The 16,835-nt window shown below is 48.8% G+C and overlaps 2 protein-coding genes across 2 annotated transcripts; one reads left to right on the top strand and one right to left on the bottom strand.

Moving 5' to 3' along the window:
• Positions 1-808: 808 nt before the first annotated feature.
• On the bottom strand, positions 809-8,966 carry asl (argininosuccinate lyase). Its single transcript, XM_064352841.1, has 16 exons — positions 8,612-8,966; positions 8,172-8,374; positions 6,993-7,068; positions 6,657-6,713; positions 6,462-6,559; positions 5,834-5,911; positions 4,695-4,772; positions 4,164-4,216; positions 3,773-3,835; positions 3,532-3,646; positions 3,092-3,176; positions 2,946-3,005; positions 2,534-2,617; positions 2,288-2,368; positions 1,745-1,851; positions 809-1,005 (listed from the first exon to the last, which is right to left on the bottom strand). The coding sequence occupies exons 1-16, from the start codon at positions 8,624-8,626 to the stop codon at positions 861-863; spliced, it is 1,398 nt and encodes a 465-aa protein (XP_064208911.1). The 5' UTR covers positions 8,627-8,966; the 3' UTR covers positions 809-860.
• Positions 8,967-9,870: 904 nt separating this feature from the next.
• LOC135264140 (diablo IAP-binding mitochondrial protein-like) lies at positions 9,871-14,315 on the top strand. The gene is made up of 6 exons (XM_064352839.1): positions 9,871-10,018; positions 10,433-10,565; positions 11,154-11,282; positions 12,012-12,122; positions 12,265-12,361; positions 13,018-14,315. The coding sequence occupies exons 1-6, from the start codon at positions 9,975-9,977 to the stop codon at positions 13,215-13,217; spliced, it is 714 nt and encodes a 237-aa protein (XP_064208909.1). The 5' UTR covers positions 9,871-9,974; the 3' UTR covers positions 13,218-14,315.
• Positions 14,316-16,835: the final 2,520 nt, after the last annotated feature.

Below are 16,835 nucleotides of genomic sequence, written 5' to 3'. Positions count from 1 at the left end.
ATTAAAACAATCATGGCTCTGTGGCAAAAGTTTAAATAATTATCAATGCTAATTGTTTTATACAAATGAATGCTATGAAGAAAAAACATTTGACTGTATTTTGCGTTCATTGTTGGAAAAATCGTAGTGCAGCCTAATGTGACATCATTCCTGTGGTCCCTAAACTTGTCCAAGTCAACCAAAAATTGTTGCTAGTGTTAAACCAATTTACTGTTCAACAGCATTGTTTACTGAACAGGAATAACAATCAACTACTGCATATTGATTAAATTTTAGGCCTTCCAGGTGTGTATAGGTTACCAGTCTTCACCAACTGGAGTTCTCTCCCCTCTGATTGGTCAACACTACACTACACTGCCAGACCTGTACTTCAAAGAAATCAAGTCACCGTTTCAGGGTCGGTTTCAGTGTGAGCGCAGTACCCTCTCTGAAGCAGCAGGTGGCACTGCAGTAACACAGGAGCTCATTATGATTTGAGATCTCAGCGGCTGAAAGCTTTAAGGTACAGACAAGGCACACGCGAAATAATGCATGCCAAGATATTAAATATTAATAGAAAACCACAATGCACATTTTACACAGAGAAAACATCTTTTCCCCTCGACCAGCCAATGAAATCATTAGAAACCGATCAAAAGCACCCCCAACCAACTCTCCCTCTCCCCAAGCATACATTCTAACGCCCCGCCCCCCCCAGATCTTGTCCAGCACAGGGTAATGGGGGGTGAGGGGGGGGGTTACAGGGGGCATAGATCTTGTCCAGCACAGGGTAATGGGGGGTGAGGGGGGGTTACAGGGGGCATAGATCTTGTCCAGCACAGGGTAATGGGGGGTGAGGGGGGTTACAGGGGGCGTCAGGCTCATTGCCTGTGCTTTGTGAGCCAGCTGCGAACGTGCTCGATCTGCGCTGAGACGCTGCTCTTGGCTGTGCCACCGGGGGCGCTGTACTGCTCCACACTGCTGGTGTAGTCCCACACCGCTGACACGTCATCAGCAAACAGCGGGCTGCAGGTACGAGAGAGAGAGAACAGGCGTGAGTGTGTGTGTGTGTGTGTGTGTGTATACTGTACCAGGCTGTGTGTAGGGGTGTGTGTGTGTGTGTATGCTGTACTCAGACCTGGCTGTATGGAGGTGTGTGTGTGTGTGTGTGTGTATATACTGTACTCAGACCTGAGTGTGTGCAGGTGCAGGTGTGTGTGTGTGTGTGTGTGTGTGTGTATACTGTACCTGGCTGTGTGCAGGTGTGTGTGTGTGTCTGTGTTTGTGTGTGTATACTGTACCTGGCTGCGTGTAGGTGTGTGTGTATACTGTACCTGGCTGCGTGTAGGTGTGTGTGTGTCTGTGTGTGTGTATACTGTACCTGGCTGCGTGTAGGTGTGTGTGTGTGTATACTGTACCTGGCTGTGTGCAGGTGTGTGTGTGTGTGTGTGTGTATACTGTACCTGGCTGTGTGCAGGTGTGTGTGTGTGTGTGTGTGTGTGTGTATACTGTACCTGGCTGCGTGTAGGTGTGTGTGTGTGTGTGTGTGTGTATACTGTACCTGGCTGCGTGCTGGTGTGTGTGTGTGTGTGTGTGTGTGTGTGTGTGTGTGTGTGTGTGTGTGTATACTGTACCTGGCTGCGTGTAGGTGTGTGTGTGTGTATACTGTACCTGGCTGTGTGCAGGTGTGTGTGTGTGTCTGTGTGTGTGTATACTGTACCTGGCTGCGTGTAGGTGTGTGTGTGTGTGTGTGTGTGTACTGTACCTGGCTGTGTGCAGGTCCTCCAGGCTCAGCTGGTTCAGGGAGACGTTCTTGGATTCGGCCAGAAACACGGCTTTCCCAGAGCAGCTGTGTGCCTCCCGAAATGGAACCTGCGCCGAGAGACCACACCCACATGCCCCGCCCATTCAATAACCACACCCACATGCCCCGCCCACTCAATAACCACACCCACCTTCCCCACCCATCCAATAACCACACCCACATGCCCCGCCCATTCAATAACCACACCCACCTGCCCCACTCATCCAATAACCACACCCACCTGCCCCACCCACTCAACCACACCACATGCCCCGCCCACTCAATAACCACACCCACTGCCCCGCCCACCAATAACCACACCCATCTGCCCCGCCCACTCAATAACCACACCCACATGTCAAACTTCCCCCCCCCCCCCCTGACTTTTTGTAATATAGTTTTTTCTTTGTCTTGTGCCCTTTATGGAGATGCAAGCTGTGAGGACGGGCCCACACTGGGGAATCAGTGCTCCGATTGGACGGCTGGAGATCAGGTGACACTCACCCCCTTCCGCACAAGGTAATAGGCCAGATCGGTGGCCAGCATGTCTGGGCTGAGAGCCGCCTGCATGACACTGGGGTTGATCTAAACAGGAAACAGGAAGTGGGATGTCAGTCAGGCAGGGGTCTGACAGTACCACCGTGGTGTCAGCTGTTAGTTGAGATTAACTGTTTATATCACTGCAGAAATACACACAATGTTCCTTTCAGGGAGGGGTCCTGTGGGTTGCCAGGTACCCCCTCACCTCACCTTGAGAGTGGACATGACCCCAGTGGTCACCTGCAGGACGGAGTGCATGGTGTCGTAGCAGTCGAACATGGCCTCCTTATCCTCCTGCCAAGAGAGGAGAGAGTCACTGCCCTGCCACTCCTGCTAAGAGAGCAGCTCAGCACACAGGTAGAGTCACAGCATACAGCTAGTTCACACAGGTAGAGTCACAGCACACAAGTAGAGTTACAACGTACAACTTGCGCAGGTAGAGTTACAGCACACAGGTAGAATCACAGCACACAGGTAGAGTTACAACATACAACTCGCACAGGTAGAGTTACAGCACACAGCTAGCTCACACAGGTAGAGTTACGAAGCACAGCTAGCTCACACAGGTAGAGTTACAGTGCACAGCTAGAGTCACACTGTACAGCTCACACAGGTAGATTACCTGTAAGTCTTTGTTATATGTGCTGGGGAGTCCTTTCAGTGTCATCAGAAACCCTGCGCACTGGATCAGACAGACAGAGAGAACCGTCATTACAGTAAAGACATATTATTAATGCAGGAAGAATGTTTTAGTTTACGCCGTCTTACCCTCCCGAACACCCGGCCCGCTTTGCTGCGGATCAGCTCCAGACTGTCACCGTTCTTCTTCTGAGGCATCAAACTGCTGCCGGTGCTGTTAAAAACAACAACACAGTCACTACCGTAACCAATAACAACACAGTCACTACCGTAACAAACTACAGTCACTACCGTAACCAATAACAACACAGTCACTACTGTAACCAACAACACAGTTACAACTGTAACCAACAGCAACAACACAGTCACTACCGTAACCAATAACAACACAGTTGCTACCGTAACCAACAGCAACAACACAGTCACTGCCGTAACCAACAACACTGTTACAACCGTAACCAACAAGAACAACAGTCACTACCGTAACCAACAGCAACACAGTCTCTACAGTAATGGACAGCATCAGCCCAGTCAGGTGACCTGTGTTTGGGGCGGGGCGGGCGGCTCACCTGTATGCGTCGGAGAGCGTGACGAAGGAGAACTCCTTGGTGCTGTACAGGAGCAGGTCTTCCGCCATCTTACTGAGGTGAGTGAGACACAGAGAACCCCAGAACAGGAACTCCACTGCAGGAACACACACACACACACACACACACTGCTTGTTCTGCCACATCTCCATGGCTTTATTAATAATTTGTATGGGGAGATTTAAAGAGCCCACTGAGATCAGCAAACTCAGAGCAGACGTACCTACAAAGTCCCTCTGTCCCGTTGCATCCATGCTGTTTATGCTGACCGCATCGAAACTGAGCTCTGGAGGACACGAGGAACAGGGAGTTACCATCCAAAAGCACCAATCACACGTCAATCACAGCCCTCTCCACCAATCACGCGTCAATCACAGCCCTCTCCACCAATCACGCGTCAATCACAGCCCTCTCCACCAATCACGCGTCAATCACAGCCTTCTCCACCAATCACGCGTCAATCACAGCCCTCTCCACCAATCACAGCCCTCTCCACCAATCACGCGTCAATCACAGCCTTCTCCACCAATCACGCGTCAATCACAGCCCTCTCCACCAATCACACGTCAGCTTTACATGCCACCGCTGCTACGCTGCCCTATCACAGCACACACCTGCACGGAGGAACTCGCGGTCGATTCCGAATGGGTTCCCAGCAATAGCTCCACTGGTACGTGTACGCACACACACACAAAAGAAAAAGAAAAACAATAGTGAATATAAACCACACTCAGTTTCTCACTGTCATACTGCCTAACGAGCTCCACAATAATTAGCGATTTCCATGTCACTCATTTACCGATTATAGCGGACTGTGACCCTCAAGCCACAACACCCTCCAGCGAAATCGCCTGCCACTGCTCTCGCCTCCGACAGTCGGCCACCTGTTCGTGGCGCGGTTTCCACATTTAAAACAGCGCTCCTTAAATGTATATCGATCAATCATATATTCTGGAAATCCCCACACAGCAATAATTAAAGAGTCCTCCTTAATATAACTATGTAGAATGGGGAAATAAAATTTAAAAACTGGAGACGGTTCACACGTCGACTCTAATCTGATTGGTTATCGATGTGTGGCTTCAGTCTGAGAGAGTGGGTTGGGGTGGGTGGGATGGATGATATTGGGGGGGGGGGTGTGGTACCTTCCCAGGGGCAGGACGTTCACCCGTCTCCGAATCTCCTCCAGTTTCTCAGTGTCTCTGGTCAGGGGAACCGCGTGACTGAGACGAACCAGAAAAGGACCGCAGGTCAGCAGATCTCAGTGCAGTTATACCTCTCACCAGATCTCACAGTGCAGTTATACCTCTCACCAGATCTAACCGTGCAGTTATACCTCTCACCAGATCTCACAGTGCAGTTATACCTCTCACCAGATCTCACAGTGCAGTTATACCTCTCACCAGATCTCACAGTGCAGTTATACCTCTCACCAGATCTCACAGTGCAGTTATACCTCTCACCAGATCTCACAGTGCAGTTATACCTCTCACCAGATCTCACAGTGCAGTTATACCCCTCACCAGATTCACAGTGCAGTTATACCTCTCACCAGATCTCACAGTGCAGTTATACCTCTCACCAGATCTCACAGTGCAGTTATACCCCTCACCAGATCTCACAGTGCTGTTATACCTCTCACCAGATCAAACAGTGCAGTTATACCCCTCACCAGATCTCACAGTGCAGTTATACCTCTCACCAGACCTCACAGTGCAGTTATACCTCTCACCAGATCTCAAGTGCAGTTATACCTCTCACCAGATCTCACAGTGCAGTTATACCCCTCACCAGATCTCACAGTGCAGTTATACCTCTCACCAGATCTCACAGTGCAGTTATACCTCTCACCAGATCTAACCGTGCAGTTATACCTCTCACCAGATCTCACAGTGCAGTTATACCTCTCACCAGATCTCACAGTGCTGTTATACCTCTCACCAGATCTCACAGTGCTGTTATACCTCTCACCAGATCAAACCGTGCAGTTATACCTCTCACCAGATCAAACCGTGCAGTTATACCTCTCACCAGATCAAACCGTGCAGTTATACCTCTCACCAGATCAAACAGTGCAGTTATACCTCTCACCAGATCTCACAGTGCAGTTATACCTCTCACCAGACTCAAACAGTGCAGTTATACCTCTCACCAGATCAACAGTGCAGTTATACCTCTCACCAGATCTCACAGTGCAGTTATACCTCTCGCCAGACCTCACAGTGAGGTTATACCTCTCACCAGATCTCACAGTGAGGTTAAACTATCAACAGATAATACCAACCTTAGGATCCAGTGGCTCCACCTGATTGGCTGGGCCCTCTGCATGTGGGTGTAACCAGGAAACAGGACGTCGATCTCCCTGGGGGGCGAGACACCGGGACACTTAAACATGAGAACAGAGAAGCCCCGCCCACTTTCACCCTGCAAACACACACACGCACACGCACGCACACACACTTAACTCCAACACCTTCACAACTCTCAATGCTTAATCTTATTGGTTGTTTGAACATATAAGCGTGAGTGTGTATGGTGTGTATGTGGTGTGCTTGTGTATCTGCATGTGCTCTTGAGTGTGTGCGTGTGTTTGTGTATGTGTGTGAGTGCATGTATGTATGAGAGTGTGTGTAAGTGTGTGTACGTGTGTGTGAGTGAGTGCATGTATGTATGAGAGTGTGTGTAAGTGTGTGTACGGGCGTATGTGCGCGTGTGTGTGTGTGTGTGTTTGTGTATGTGTGTATGCGTGTGTGTGTGTGAGCGCATGTATGTATGAGAGTGTGTGTAAGTGTGTGTGTGTGTGAGTGCATGTATGTATGAGAGTGTGTGTAAGTGTGTGTATGTGTGTGTGTGTATGTGTGTATGCGTGTGTGTGTGTGTGTAAGTGTGTATGTAAGTGTGTGTACACTCACGCAGCAGAACGCTCCACCATGGTGTTGATGAGCTGTATGATGTCATCCTTCAGGGTTGAGATTGCATCAAGCATCCAAAGCCTCATGTCTGTCACCACCTGCTCAGCCAATCAAAACACAGCAAAAAAGTTACTCTCTCTCTCTCTCTCAAAAACAGCACAACCTGGCGCTAAGATCAGCGGTAAACGAGCCCACCTGGTCGTTCCGGCTCCTTCCTGTGTGCAGCTTCCCCGCGGCTGAACCAATCAGCTCCTGCCAGGACAGAGAGAGCCAATCAGCTTCACACTAAAACCACATCTGTATCTCAAGCCTGTTTAATGTAGAAGTTCATCTAAAGCCTCCAAGATGGAGGACAACTATATCTGATGCGTATGCCAGAGACTGTGGTTGACTGAACACAGTAAAGTTGGCCATACAGGCCTGGGGTCTGTTGCAGGAAGCAGGTTCACTGAGTTAGCAAGATAACCTCTCTGAGTAAGACCCGGAAACCCCCCTGAACCTGGAGCAGGGACTGAAGCGAAGGGCCCTCACCTTCAGTCTGCGCTCGTTGGCTGAGTGAATGTCCTCATCCGCGGGTTTGACCTCAACTGCACCTGCCACCCAAACCAACCCAAACCGTCATCATCGCCACCACCAAACCCAGAAACCCGGTCACCATTCTGCCACCCCCCAACCCAAACCCAAAAACCCTGTCACCATTCTGCCACACCCCCAACCCAAACCCAAAACCCTGTCACCATTCTGCCACACCCCCCCCCAACCCAAACCCAAAAACCCGGTCATCGTTCTGCCACGCCCCCAAACCCCAGAAACCCGGTCACCATTCTGCCACACCCCCCCAACCCAAACCCCGCACAACCAAACCCAAACCGTCACCATTCTGTCAGGTCACAGGTCACAGGTCACAGGGGGGTCACTGAGCTGTTGTGACTCTGAGGCTCCCAGATTTTGTCCTGTCATAAGCAAACCGTGATTGGCTGTGATGCCATCTGCCAGACGTAAATAACTGACCAAGTAAATTTCTGACCGCAAACAATCCAGACAGCAAGTAGTGCCACAGTAACAGGGTTCAGCACCTGGTGAATGATTTATTGCTGTGAAATGCATTGAGAAGCACGAATAGAAAAACTGGTTGTTTTATTCATTTATATCACAGAAAACTTGCGACAGGCAACGACATCTGTACAACATAACAAAATATAGAGCAAGGAGAACAACGGGTTCAGGCTCCCCCGCACCGCTGTCACGTGACGGAGCATGTCCCATTGTTCAGAGTAGCGCGTGAAACTTCCGCAGCAGTTCCAGCGTTTTCGCGGAATTCTAGCGGTCCCTCGGTGACGAGTGAGGGCGTGTCCGAATCGGCGCACATGCATACTATTGGGTATGTAAGTTATATACACCTTGGACGCGGCCCGGAATATGACTGAGAAAATTTAATAGGTTACCTGAGCTATGAAAGTTTTGTCATTTTGTCACAACGTAAGCATGGTCCTTGAAAATGCCGAATTAAAAAAAATAAAATAAAAAAAACAAACTTTAAAGGGACTACAGCTACTCAAAATCTAATTTCACGTCATTTCGCTAAATTCGACAATTCACAGAATATGAGTTTAAATTTGGTTATAGTTTCGTTGCGCGTGAAAGCAAGAACAATCACGGTAAATGACATAATATTGAAACTCGGGCGATGTATAGTCTTCACTTTTGAGAGCGCTCACCTTGTCGAGTCCCTGCAAAATATCCTCCATCTCTCTTTCGCTGACGAGTTCGGCTCTCTCCAGCGCCTTCACGTAAGCTTTACTGCCTTGAATGTCGGCGTTCCACATTCTTCGGTCGTAAGCGATCGAAGCGTTAAACTTTTCCATAATGGGGTCAGTATCCCCGACAAACCTTCCGCCCCATAATTTGTTTCCCTGTTAGAGAAACAGGTTTTAACAAGCATTCTATATAAATGAATGACAATCTAGAATCGCAAGTTTAAATGCACTCACTAACGGCAGGCAACGTGCCGCAAGCAAAATATCACTAATTCCGCGCGAGTTCATTATAAAATGAACGAGACTGAAACATAGCCTACCATGTTGGGTTAGTAAAATAAAATAGTAAAATAAACGTGCAATTCCTTACTTCAAAGCAGCATCTCGTCTTACCTCTGAGCCAGCCATAGTTTCAGTGGGAGTCCGGACCAAACGATCTAAATCTGGACCCTTGTCTTGCTTCTAAATCAAACGGCACAGCGAGTTTGGGAAAAGTGACAAAGGGGTTTGCCGACCCGCAAGCCTGCTAGCTGTCTATCTGAAACTAACGGGTTTCTGGCTACGTGTGATTTCCGCAGAGCAAAAATGCTTCTCATTGCATTTAGATCAAATATCCTTCCCTCGTCAGAAGAACCACTAACGAATAAACATTTCAGCTTTTTCTGTGATCTTTCCAGTGGTTTTATTCCCAAACAGATGGAATTTGGGCGGACTAGGCTACTAGCTCCGCCTAAAAGGTCCGGGAAACCTATGGTGCCCCTAACAGGACAGAACGACAGAAACTGGGGGCACTCTAAAACGCTTAAACAACGAAACTGCTCGAGGGGGCTTAAAGCACCTAAACAAATGTGCTGGACTAGTGACACGCGCATAATTAAAGCCCGTGGTGAGTACAAACTTACAAGCTAAAAGAATTCGTTTTTGTTTATTGAAAAATATATTTTATTCTCATTAAGCAGTTTTTTTTTACCTGCTTTATACATTATAAAAACCAGACGAACGAGGCTTAACGCAACTAAACTACGAGCAAGAGATGCCAAAATTTGTAAAGTTGAAGAGGGATGGAACATTGACATGAGTCTTCAGGTGCGGGCCTGTAGGTGCAGAATCGACCACCAGGGGGTCGCTGATGCACGATGATATGCTGTGATTCCAGCTGACAGTAACTCTCTCAGGGTGGTTGTGGGTTCGAATCTCGACCTGGGCCTTTCTGTGTGGAGTTTGCATGTTCTCCCTGTGTCCGCGTAGGATGCCTCTGGGTACTCTGGTTTCATCCCACAGTCCAAACAAATCAGATCCCTGCAAATCAGAAACGGAGATGCAGTCACATTCTGTGCCAACCATAAGTAGGTCAAAACAAGTTTAGGACCAACGAACCAACCAATTAAGGTTCTTTTACTTTGTTGTTTGACACGCCATACCTTTTCTATTTAAATTTTTAAATTTAATTGAAAAAGTACATTTTCATTAAATTCTTGACTCTATTGTCTTCAAATGGTTGTTTTTCATTAACCAGATGTACACCGTTTCACGATTTCACCTGTCAGTCTAACTGGAGAATGATAGACAAAAGCGTCTAACTTCCAGAAAGTATTCTGAAAAAATTGATAACTGCGCATGTTTAACACAGATCACGTAAATTTTGTCAGTACTGCAACTAGTTAATTAGTATTTAGGTTTTTAGGTCGCTCTGCGCCAACGTGAGATTTGGGCGATTTTAGACAGACGGACCGATTTCCTGTTATTGCGTTCCAATATGGCTGCGTTCAGAAGGGGTGTGTTTTCTTTCGGTTTGTTTAGGTATAATATTCATTCATTTTTATTCTTTGTAACACTCTCCGTTTAAAATGTCACTGCTCGTTCTTTTCTGAGTGTGGTTCCGATACTGAATTCATTTACCGGAACGTATTTTTCAGTGTAGCCATGTTTTAAATTAAGTCTAATAACAAGCTAGCAAGGTAGGCTATCGACAGCCGAAATAGATCAATGATAAGGTCGCTTGCTAGCTAGTTCCTGTTAGCTTTGACGTCTGGTCGATTTTATTATAATGATTTGTTTTATACATGTGAGTAGCCTGCTAATTTAAAAAAAGATCTTTCCAGGACAGAGGGAGTTTACTAACCGAGTCACATAGATAGTGTGACAATGCCGTGTTTGTTTAGTCCTGCGCTCGTGTTGTTGTCAGGTTAGTATGACGTGTTTTTTCACTCCCAGGTACACGACGCACTTTCTGTCAAGCGGCAACGGCTCCGCTCGGCAGTGCCTCGCGGGGCTTCCTGCGGCGGTTAGGAAGAACTGGATTTCTCTGTGCACGGGTGGAGTTCTGTGTGCTGTTCCGTTCACACAGGTAAGTTTTCTCATAAGCTTGCTGCCAGTAGTCAATAAAATTTTAATGATGGTGCTCAGTCAGGGGTTACATTCGTCATATCCAGTAAACATCTAACAGTAGACCCATAATGACTTCTTGGAATTGGCAGGCGTGGTTCACCGAAATAATAATGTCAATAAAAACGGTCTTCAGTAGAACTAAAGCAGCTGTATTACAGTGTCCTATGTAATGTTTGGGGCTGAGACATTTTTTTATTGATTTGTCTCTGTGCTGTAATTCCTACATGGTGAAAACAAAATGTGTGAAAAAAAACCCTTTGATAAAAGCTGAGAATCTGAACTTTAACTACACGTGAATTGTTTGGTTACAAATCTAAAATTGTGGAGTACAAGGCCAAATCAAGAAACAAATATTTTTAAAATATGGCCGCAGTATCTTAGTCCCAAACACGGAGGGCACTACATTTAAATGTCCAGTTTTTTGCGTACATTTTGACACCAGCACCTGGCCACCTCACGGTCAGGTGTAACCCTGTTTGACGAGCCCAGGATTGATCCGTCCCAAACGTAATTGGGGGTCACGGTTTGTCACTCTTCTGTCCCCCAGAAACAGCCGGAGGGGCTGTCCCACGAGGCCCTGGTGCGTCGGGCGTCCTCATTGGTCACTGACAGCGCGAACACGTTCCTCTCCCAGACCACCCTCGCGCTCGTAGACGCCCTCACGCAGTACGTCAAGGTAAGGGCTGCTTCCTGCGTGGCTGACGTACGAGGAGTGTGACGGTCCGTCAGGAGGCTGTGTGAGTTACACAGGCCCCGCGCTGTGGCGTAATGGCTGGGGGAGCTGGGCTTATAACTCGGAGGTTGCTGGTTCGATTCCCAGCTGGGGCTCTGTGGCTGTACCTTCGGGCAAATGTAATTTTCCTCTGTAAAACATCCAGCCATACAAGTGGATTGTATGTAAAAGAATGTAAATTGAACATGTCACTCTGGAGAAGGGTATGCTCATCGCATAAATGCAAAAAAATAACATTTAAACGATTAACTCTACCATTATGAATACAGGAATTAGTTGTGCATTTTCAGATCCTCTAAACTCCATACAAGAATACTCCAGTCCCCATATATGTTCTCCCCTTCCCCAGAGTTCTGTACAGATAAATAGTTTTATTTCAGTGGATTGCACCTCCCCTGTCTCTCCGCTCCTCTCTGCTCAGTGACGTGCAGTACAGACGTCACCCCCAGAGTCGGTGGGGTCCAGCGCTGGTTCTGACAGCGTGTTACCCTGCAGTAGGTGGGGTCCAGTGTGTTACCCTGCAGTAGGTGGGGTCCAGTGTGTTACCCTGCAGTTGGTGGGGTCCAGCGTGGTACCCTGCAGTGGGTGGGGTCCAGTGTGTTACCCTGCAGTAGGTGGGGTCCAGTGTGACTGCGGTTCTGACCGGGCGCGGTCCTGTTTGTGCTCCTGCAGGCCGCACACGCGCTCGTGACGCTACAGAAGCGCTACGCGGCGTCCGTCGCCAGGCTGAACCCCGCGGAGGAGGAGGCCGTGTGGCAGGTCATCATTCGCCAGCGCGCCGAGGTGGGCGCCGCCTTCGATTTGACTAAAAAAAATATGCAAATGCTTCATTGGGAATTGTGAGAGAAAGCCAGTTCCCCAAAACCCCTGTTGTGATCTCTCCCTCCACCACCGCCCCCACCCCCCATCGCCCCCCACCCCCCAGGTAGCTGAGCGGCGTGAGGAATGCAAGCGTTTCGAGTCCACTTGGATGAACGCCATCAACCTATGTGAACTGGCGGCTGAGGCGGCGTACAATGCAGGTGTGTACGTGTGTGTGTGCGTGTGTGTGTGTGTGTGTGTGCGTGTGTGTGCGTGTGCGTGTGTGCGTGTGCGTGTGCGTGTGTGCGTGTGCGTGTGTGTGCGTGTGTGTGTGTGCGTGTGTGTGTGCGTGCGTGTGTGTGCGTGTGTGTGTGCGTGTGTGTGTGTGCCTGTGTGCGTGTGTGCACACGTGTGTGTGTGTGTGCGCGTGCGTGCGCGTGTGCCTGTGTGTGTGTGTGCGTATGTGTGCGTGTGTGTGTGAGTGTGTGTAGAGTGTGCGTGCGTGTGTGTGTGTGCGTATGTGTGTGCGTGTGTGTGTGTGTGTGCGTGCGTGTGTGCGTGCGTGTGCGCGCGTGTGCGCGTGTGCGCGTGTGTGCGTGTGCGCATGTGTGCGTGTGTGTGTGTGTGTGTGTGTGCACTCGTGTGTGTGTGCGCGTGTGTGTGTGTGTGTGTATGTGGGTTACAGCGAGTGAGAGAGGAAGAGAACCAGCAAGAAAAGAAATGTGCCTGTGAAGGCAGAAAGGCGACTCAGTGAGTGTGTGGAGCTGGGATGTGGGATATGGCTGGGCATGTTCAGGGCATCGTTCAGCGCACGGTCATGCCAACCCCACCCCTCCCCCTGTTTCTGCCACCCCCGCTTCTCTACGCCCCTGCCCAGGCGCTGACCAGGCCTCGGTCACCGCCAGGACCAACCTGCAGGTGGCGCAGTCACACGTGGAGGAGGCTCGACAGCGCTCCCTGGAGGCCGAGCGGATGCTGACGGAGAGCCAGGCGGAGAAGGCCGAGCGGATCTCCCATCTGGCCTCCACACCTGCCGTGGAGGAGGAGGTTCCGGAAGCTTACCTGCGTGAGGACTGACCTGCTGTGGAAGCACCCTTCCTCCTCCTCCTCCTCCTCCTCCTCCTCCTCAGTGGAGGTCTCTCACACTGGTGGCCCCCCAGGAAACGCCCTCTCCTCTCCTCTCCAAAAACCCATCCCCTTTACGTTTAATTCTACCTGTGTACGCCCAGCCCACACACCCTCCTCTGTCCCAGCCCAGCATACTACTTCTACCCCCTCTCCCCCTACCTGGGGATCTACCCGGTTTTTCTTCTCACCTTAAAATCAAACCTAAGAACCTGGATGCCTTCACTGTGTAATCAACTGCCTAAACCCTTTGAAGAGTTGGGGTTTTTTTTTCCCCCTCAAAATTCTAAGTCAGTGTTCTAGAACTCCATTGCTTTTGTTTCTCCAGCAGTGATTGTGACATCAGCACTGGAACGTTCAGTGAAGAACGTTCTTATCACGTATTTGTGATGGTGCACTCTTAAAGGGTTAATTGATCGGTTCGGTGTTAAGTAACAACAAAAACCAGGAAAAGCCGCAGGTCTCCAGGGGTTAGTGTCAATATCTCTGACCTGTACCCTCGTGCACCTCCACCCTCTACACACTCATCCCTCTTTCGTCCCTAACTGCCCTTGGTTGCCTTTGGCAACACCGCAGCAACATCACCTGAAAACACTCCCTCTTTTTTTTTACTCACTTTATGGGGCGATGGGGGGGAAGGGCGAATTCACCGATCGCAAGTTGGGGTGATTCCAGAAACTTAGACTTGGCAACCTACTTCTCACGCTCACCTGCTGGGCATTTCTGTGAGTTTACATAACAGGGTTTTTGTCTAATTTATGTCCAACTGCATCTGGATGCAAATTTAGGAAAATTATGGGCGACGCATGTCTTATCATGTTATTTATCGTGGTGGGGGGGTGTTTATGCCGAAGGGTAAAAGGAGAAATGTTAAGACATATGACGGCCTAAGGCAGTGAAGACTATCATGCACAGGTACTTTGTGTGTATGTGTGTGTGTGTGCGTGCGTGTGTGAGAGAGAACCTGAGTTTGTATGCAAATGCTCAATGTTGGAACAGATGTTTATATTTGTACAGTCAAATGCACAACCAATAAAGACTGGCCTTTTACGTTTTTGTTTTTTGAAATAGTAATTTGAAATATTTCGCTGTGTACCAGCCAGGAGACACGTGACATTATGCATGACCAATTAGCATTCGCACTTGACCGCTGTCATTTGGCCCCTTTTTACCAATGAACACACGAGGTTCTGTGGAACCGTCTGACATGCTCGCATCAGAACGGTGTTTCTTTTAGTTCCAGTTCATTTTGTGGGTCATCTCAAGACCCGCCCCCTCCCCACGCCAAGATTTCACTCTTGTCAGCAATCTTTGTCATGCTTTCTTCGTGAGAAACGACTTCTTCCTCACGCGACTGCTCTCACGCGCATTCTCAAATCCCCGCGTTTCTTATTCTCCGTTCACTGTGACCTTTCCGCTCGGTTTCTCCGCCCTTTTTTTTCGTCAGCTCATCCATCTGATCACGCACCATTTACCGGCTTATGGCGTAGGTCACCGCACCTGACACGCGACATGCCTGCCCTTGTATTGCACAGCGCATCCTATAGCCCAGACATACGCGACCTCCATGGCGCTTTCTCGCCTCACGTACTGCGAAGTCGTCCTTGATGAAGGGTCTTTCACTTAAGGTGTTGGTCTTTTACGTAAGGAGTTCGGTTTCAGGGCTTTTCTGAGCTGCTTTTCTCTTTGATGTAAGGTTTGGTGGGATAAAATTGGACGTAAATAAAGATTTGGTCTCTAACCCTAGGCTTGGAGGACTACCACCTTTGAATCACTATGAATATAATAATAATAATAATAATAATAATAATAATTGTATTTCAGAGAGATACGGTGATTTCTGTCTAAATTATTATCCGGTTAGTGTTTTCATTGTGAATAGCCAACTGGCTCGTCGACGGGTGCGTAGGGAGTGCGTACTGTGCGGAAAGGTGACGAATATGTTCTATTAGCCTTTCTATTAACGTTTGTGGAATGTTAGAAGCATATAGGCTGCCTCTTGGGAAAAAAACCCGAAAACAAACAAAACAAATGCCCTGTTTTTCCAACTTGTCGAAACCAGGGCGAACAAATTCTCAAATACCCTTGAGACGCAATATGACTAATTATGACTGTCCCGCAGTTCGGGACACAAATTGGAGGAAGGTGATCGTGATCTCTGACGGTGCTTACCGGCTTTCCAGATGCAAACGGGCCAATCTGGACCAAATTGAATAATGTACCAGCAGGTGGCGCTGCTAATCCATTTAAAACCATAAGGACAACAATTACAGTTAGGGTTAATGTTTTTTTCTGAATAGACTGTACACTTTCCTTTAAAAATATAATTCGTGAGGAAGTAGGCTATGTAATAGCCTACAAAGTGGTGTTGGGGGAGAGATGTGAAGAAATCCTGTAATCCATTTGGTCTTAAGTGGAAAGACTGAATTGCCTTTAGAGTGGGCCTGTTATGACGAATAAGAAAAATATATCTATATAACCATAAAACACCAGGTTCCGGGCTGGAGTGTAGCCACTCTGTGGCATACGCTCTGTCGGGAGCAGTGTCTCTGTGGGACGATGTTACCCAGCCTGTTGGCACACTGTGGCACGCTAACGGCCCTCCGTCAGCACAGCTGTTGATCCGCCAGGCGTTTTGGTAATTAACGCCACGACGGCCCGCTCGCGCACAGCGCGCGAGGGTTTAGTCGAGATGCGGATCAGCTGTTAAGAGACGGCAAAATGGCAGGCGAACGGTGCCGTCACTTAGCGGACCGCCGTGACGCCAATTCGCGAAGCACTCTAATGGCGTCAGCTGTTGCCGACGGCGTGTACGACAGGTGCTTGCTGTCCGGGTAGACACGGCAGGATGCTGGGCGCTGCGCTTTTACCGTAAAGAGCCCCTCGGTGGAGGAGAATGAGCTCACGGAACGAGGCTGTCAGGGTAGCCTGGCGGAGCCGCCGCACAGTGACGCGTTGTTGATTTCGCGTCACTGTAAACCGAAGTCTGGCAGTTGGTGGAGTTCAATGCTGTTGCCTACTGGTACCTGAAAATGTTTTATGTTTCAAACCTTAGCCATAGCCGAGAGGAATCTCAAGGATCTTTCCTTTAATAGGAAAGGATTACAGCTTTCACCTGCAAGCATTAAAAGAAAAAAGAAAACTGTCTCTAGTGCTATCTCTCTCGCGCACACACACAGTAAATCTCAGATCTTTGTCTTTCCTGGTGGAATTCTCAGCCCTGACTCTCTGACTGTGCACATGGATGACAGACAGGTAGAAGACAATGTGAAATGCTTACATAACAGTCCGGTGAAGTTACAGTGGGTGTATTCTCCTACATGTTCCTTCCTCCCTGCATCATCCTCGCTGTGGGTGCTGTGTTCTCAGGAGAGACCGAGGGCAATGCTGAATGGAACTGTGGGTAGATGAAGGTGTGAAGTGCGCAATGCGGTCAAGATGCAGAGACGAAAACTGTGGAAAGGAAGACAGAGAGGCGTTTTGAAAGAAAGGGACAGGTGGTGGGTGCGCTCGAGATGCAGGGAATGAGAAAGACCCATTAGAAAAACAGAAGAGGGAGGAAACAAAAGA

Source organism: Anguilla rostrata, chromosome 9 (assembly GCF_018555375.3).
Source record: "Anguilla rostrata isolate EN2019 chromosome 9, ASM1855537v3, whole genome shotgun sequence".
Classification (NCBI taxonomy): Eukaryota; Metazoa; Chordata; class Actinopteri; order Anguilliformes; family Anguillidae; genus Anguilla; species Anguilla rostrata.
Note: the sequence above shows the minus strand (reverse complement) of the source record. Positions and strands in the feature narration are given on the sequence as shown.

Excerpts from the sequence above, each read along its gene's own strand:
- asl (XM_064352841.1), bottom strand. Across the intron at positions 5,912-6,461 it reads ATGGTGGAGCGTTCTGCTGC|GGAGATCGACGTCCTGTTTC; the intron begins GTGAGTGTACAC and ends CTCGCCCCCCAG. Across the intron at positions 3,836-4,163 it reads CCGCGAGTTCCTCCGTGCAG|AGCTCAGTTTCGATGCGGTC; the intron begins GTGTGTGCTGTG and ends CGTGTCCTCCAG.
- LOC135264140 (XM_064352839.1), top strand. The coding sequence starts at position 9,975 with ATGGCTGCGTTCAGAAGGGGTGTGTTTTCTTTCGGTTTGTTTAG. Across the intron at positions 11,283-12,011 it reads CCCTCACGCAGTACGTCAAG|GCCGCACACGCGCTCGTGAC; the intron begins GTAAGGGCTGCT and ends GTGCTCCTGCAG. Across the intron at positions 12,123-12,264 it reads TCATTCGCCAGCGCGCCGAG|GTAGCTGAGCGGCGTGAGGA; the intron begins GTGGGCGCCGCC and ends CCCACCCCCCAG.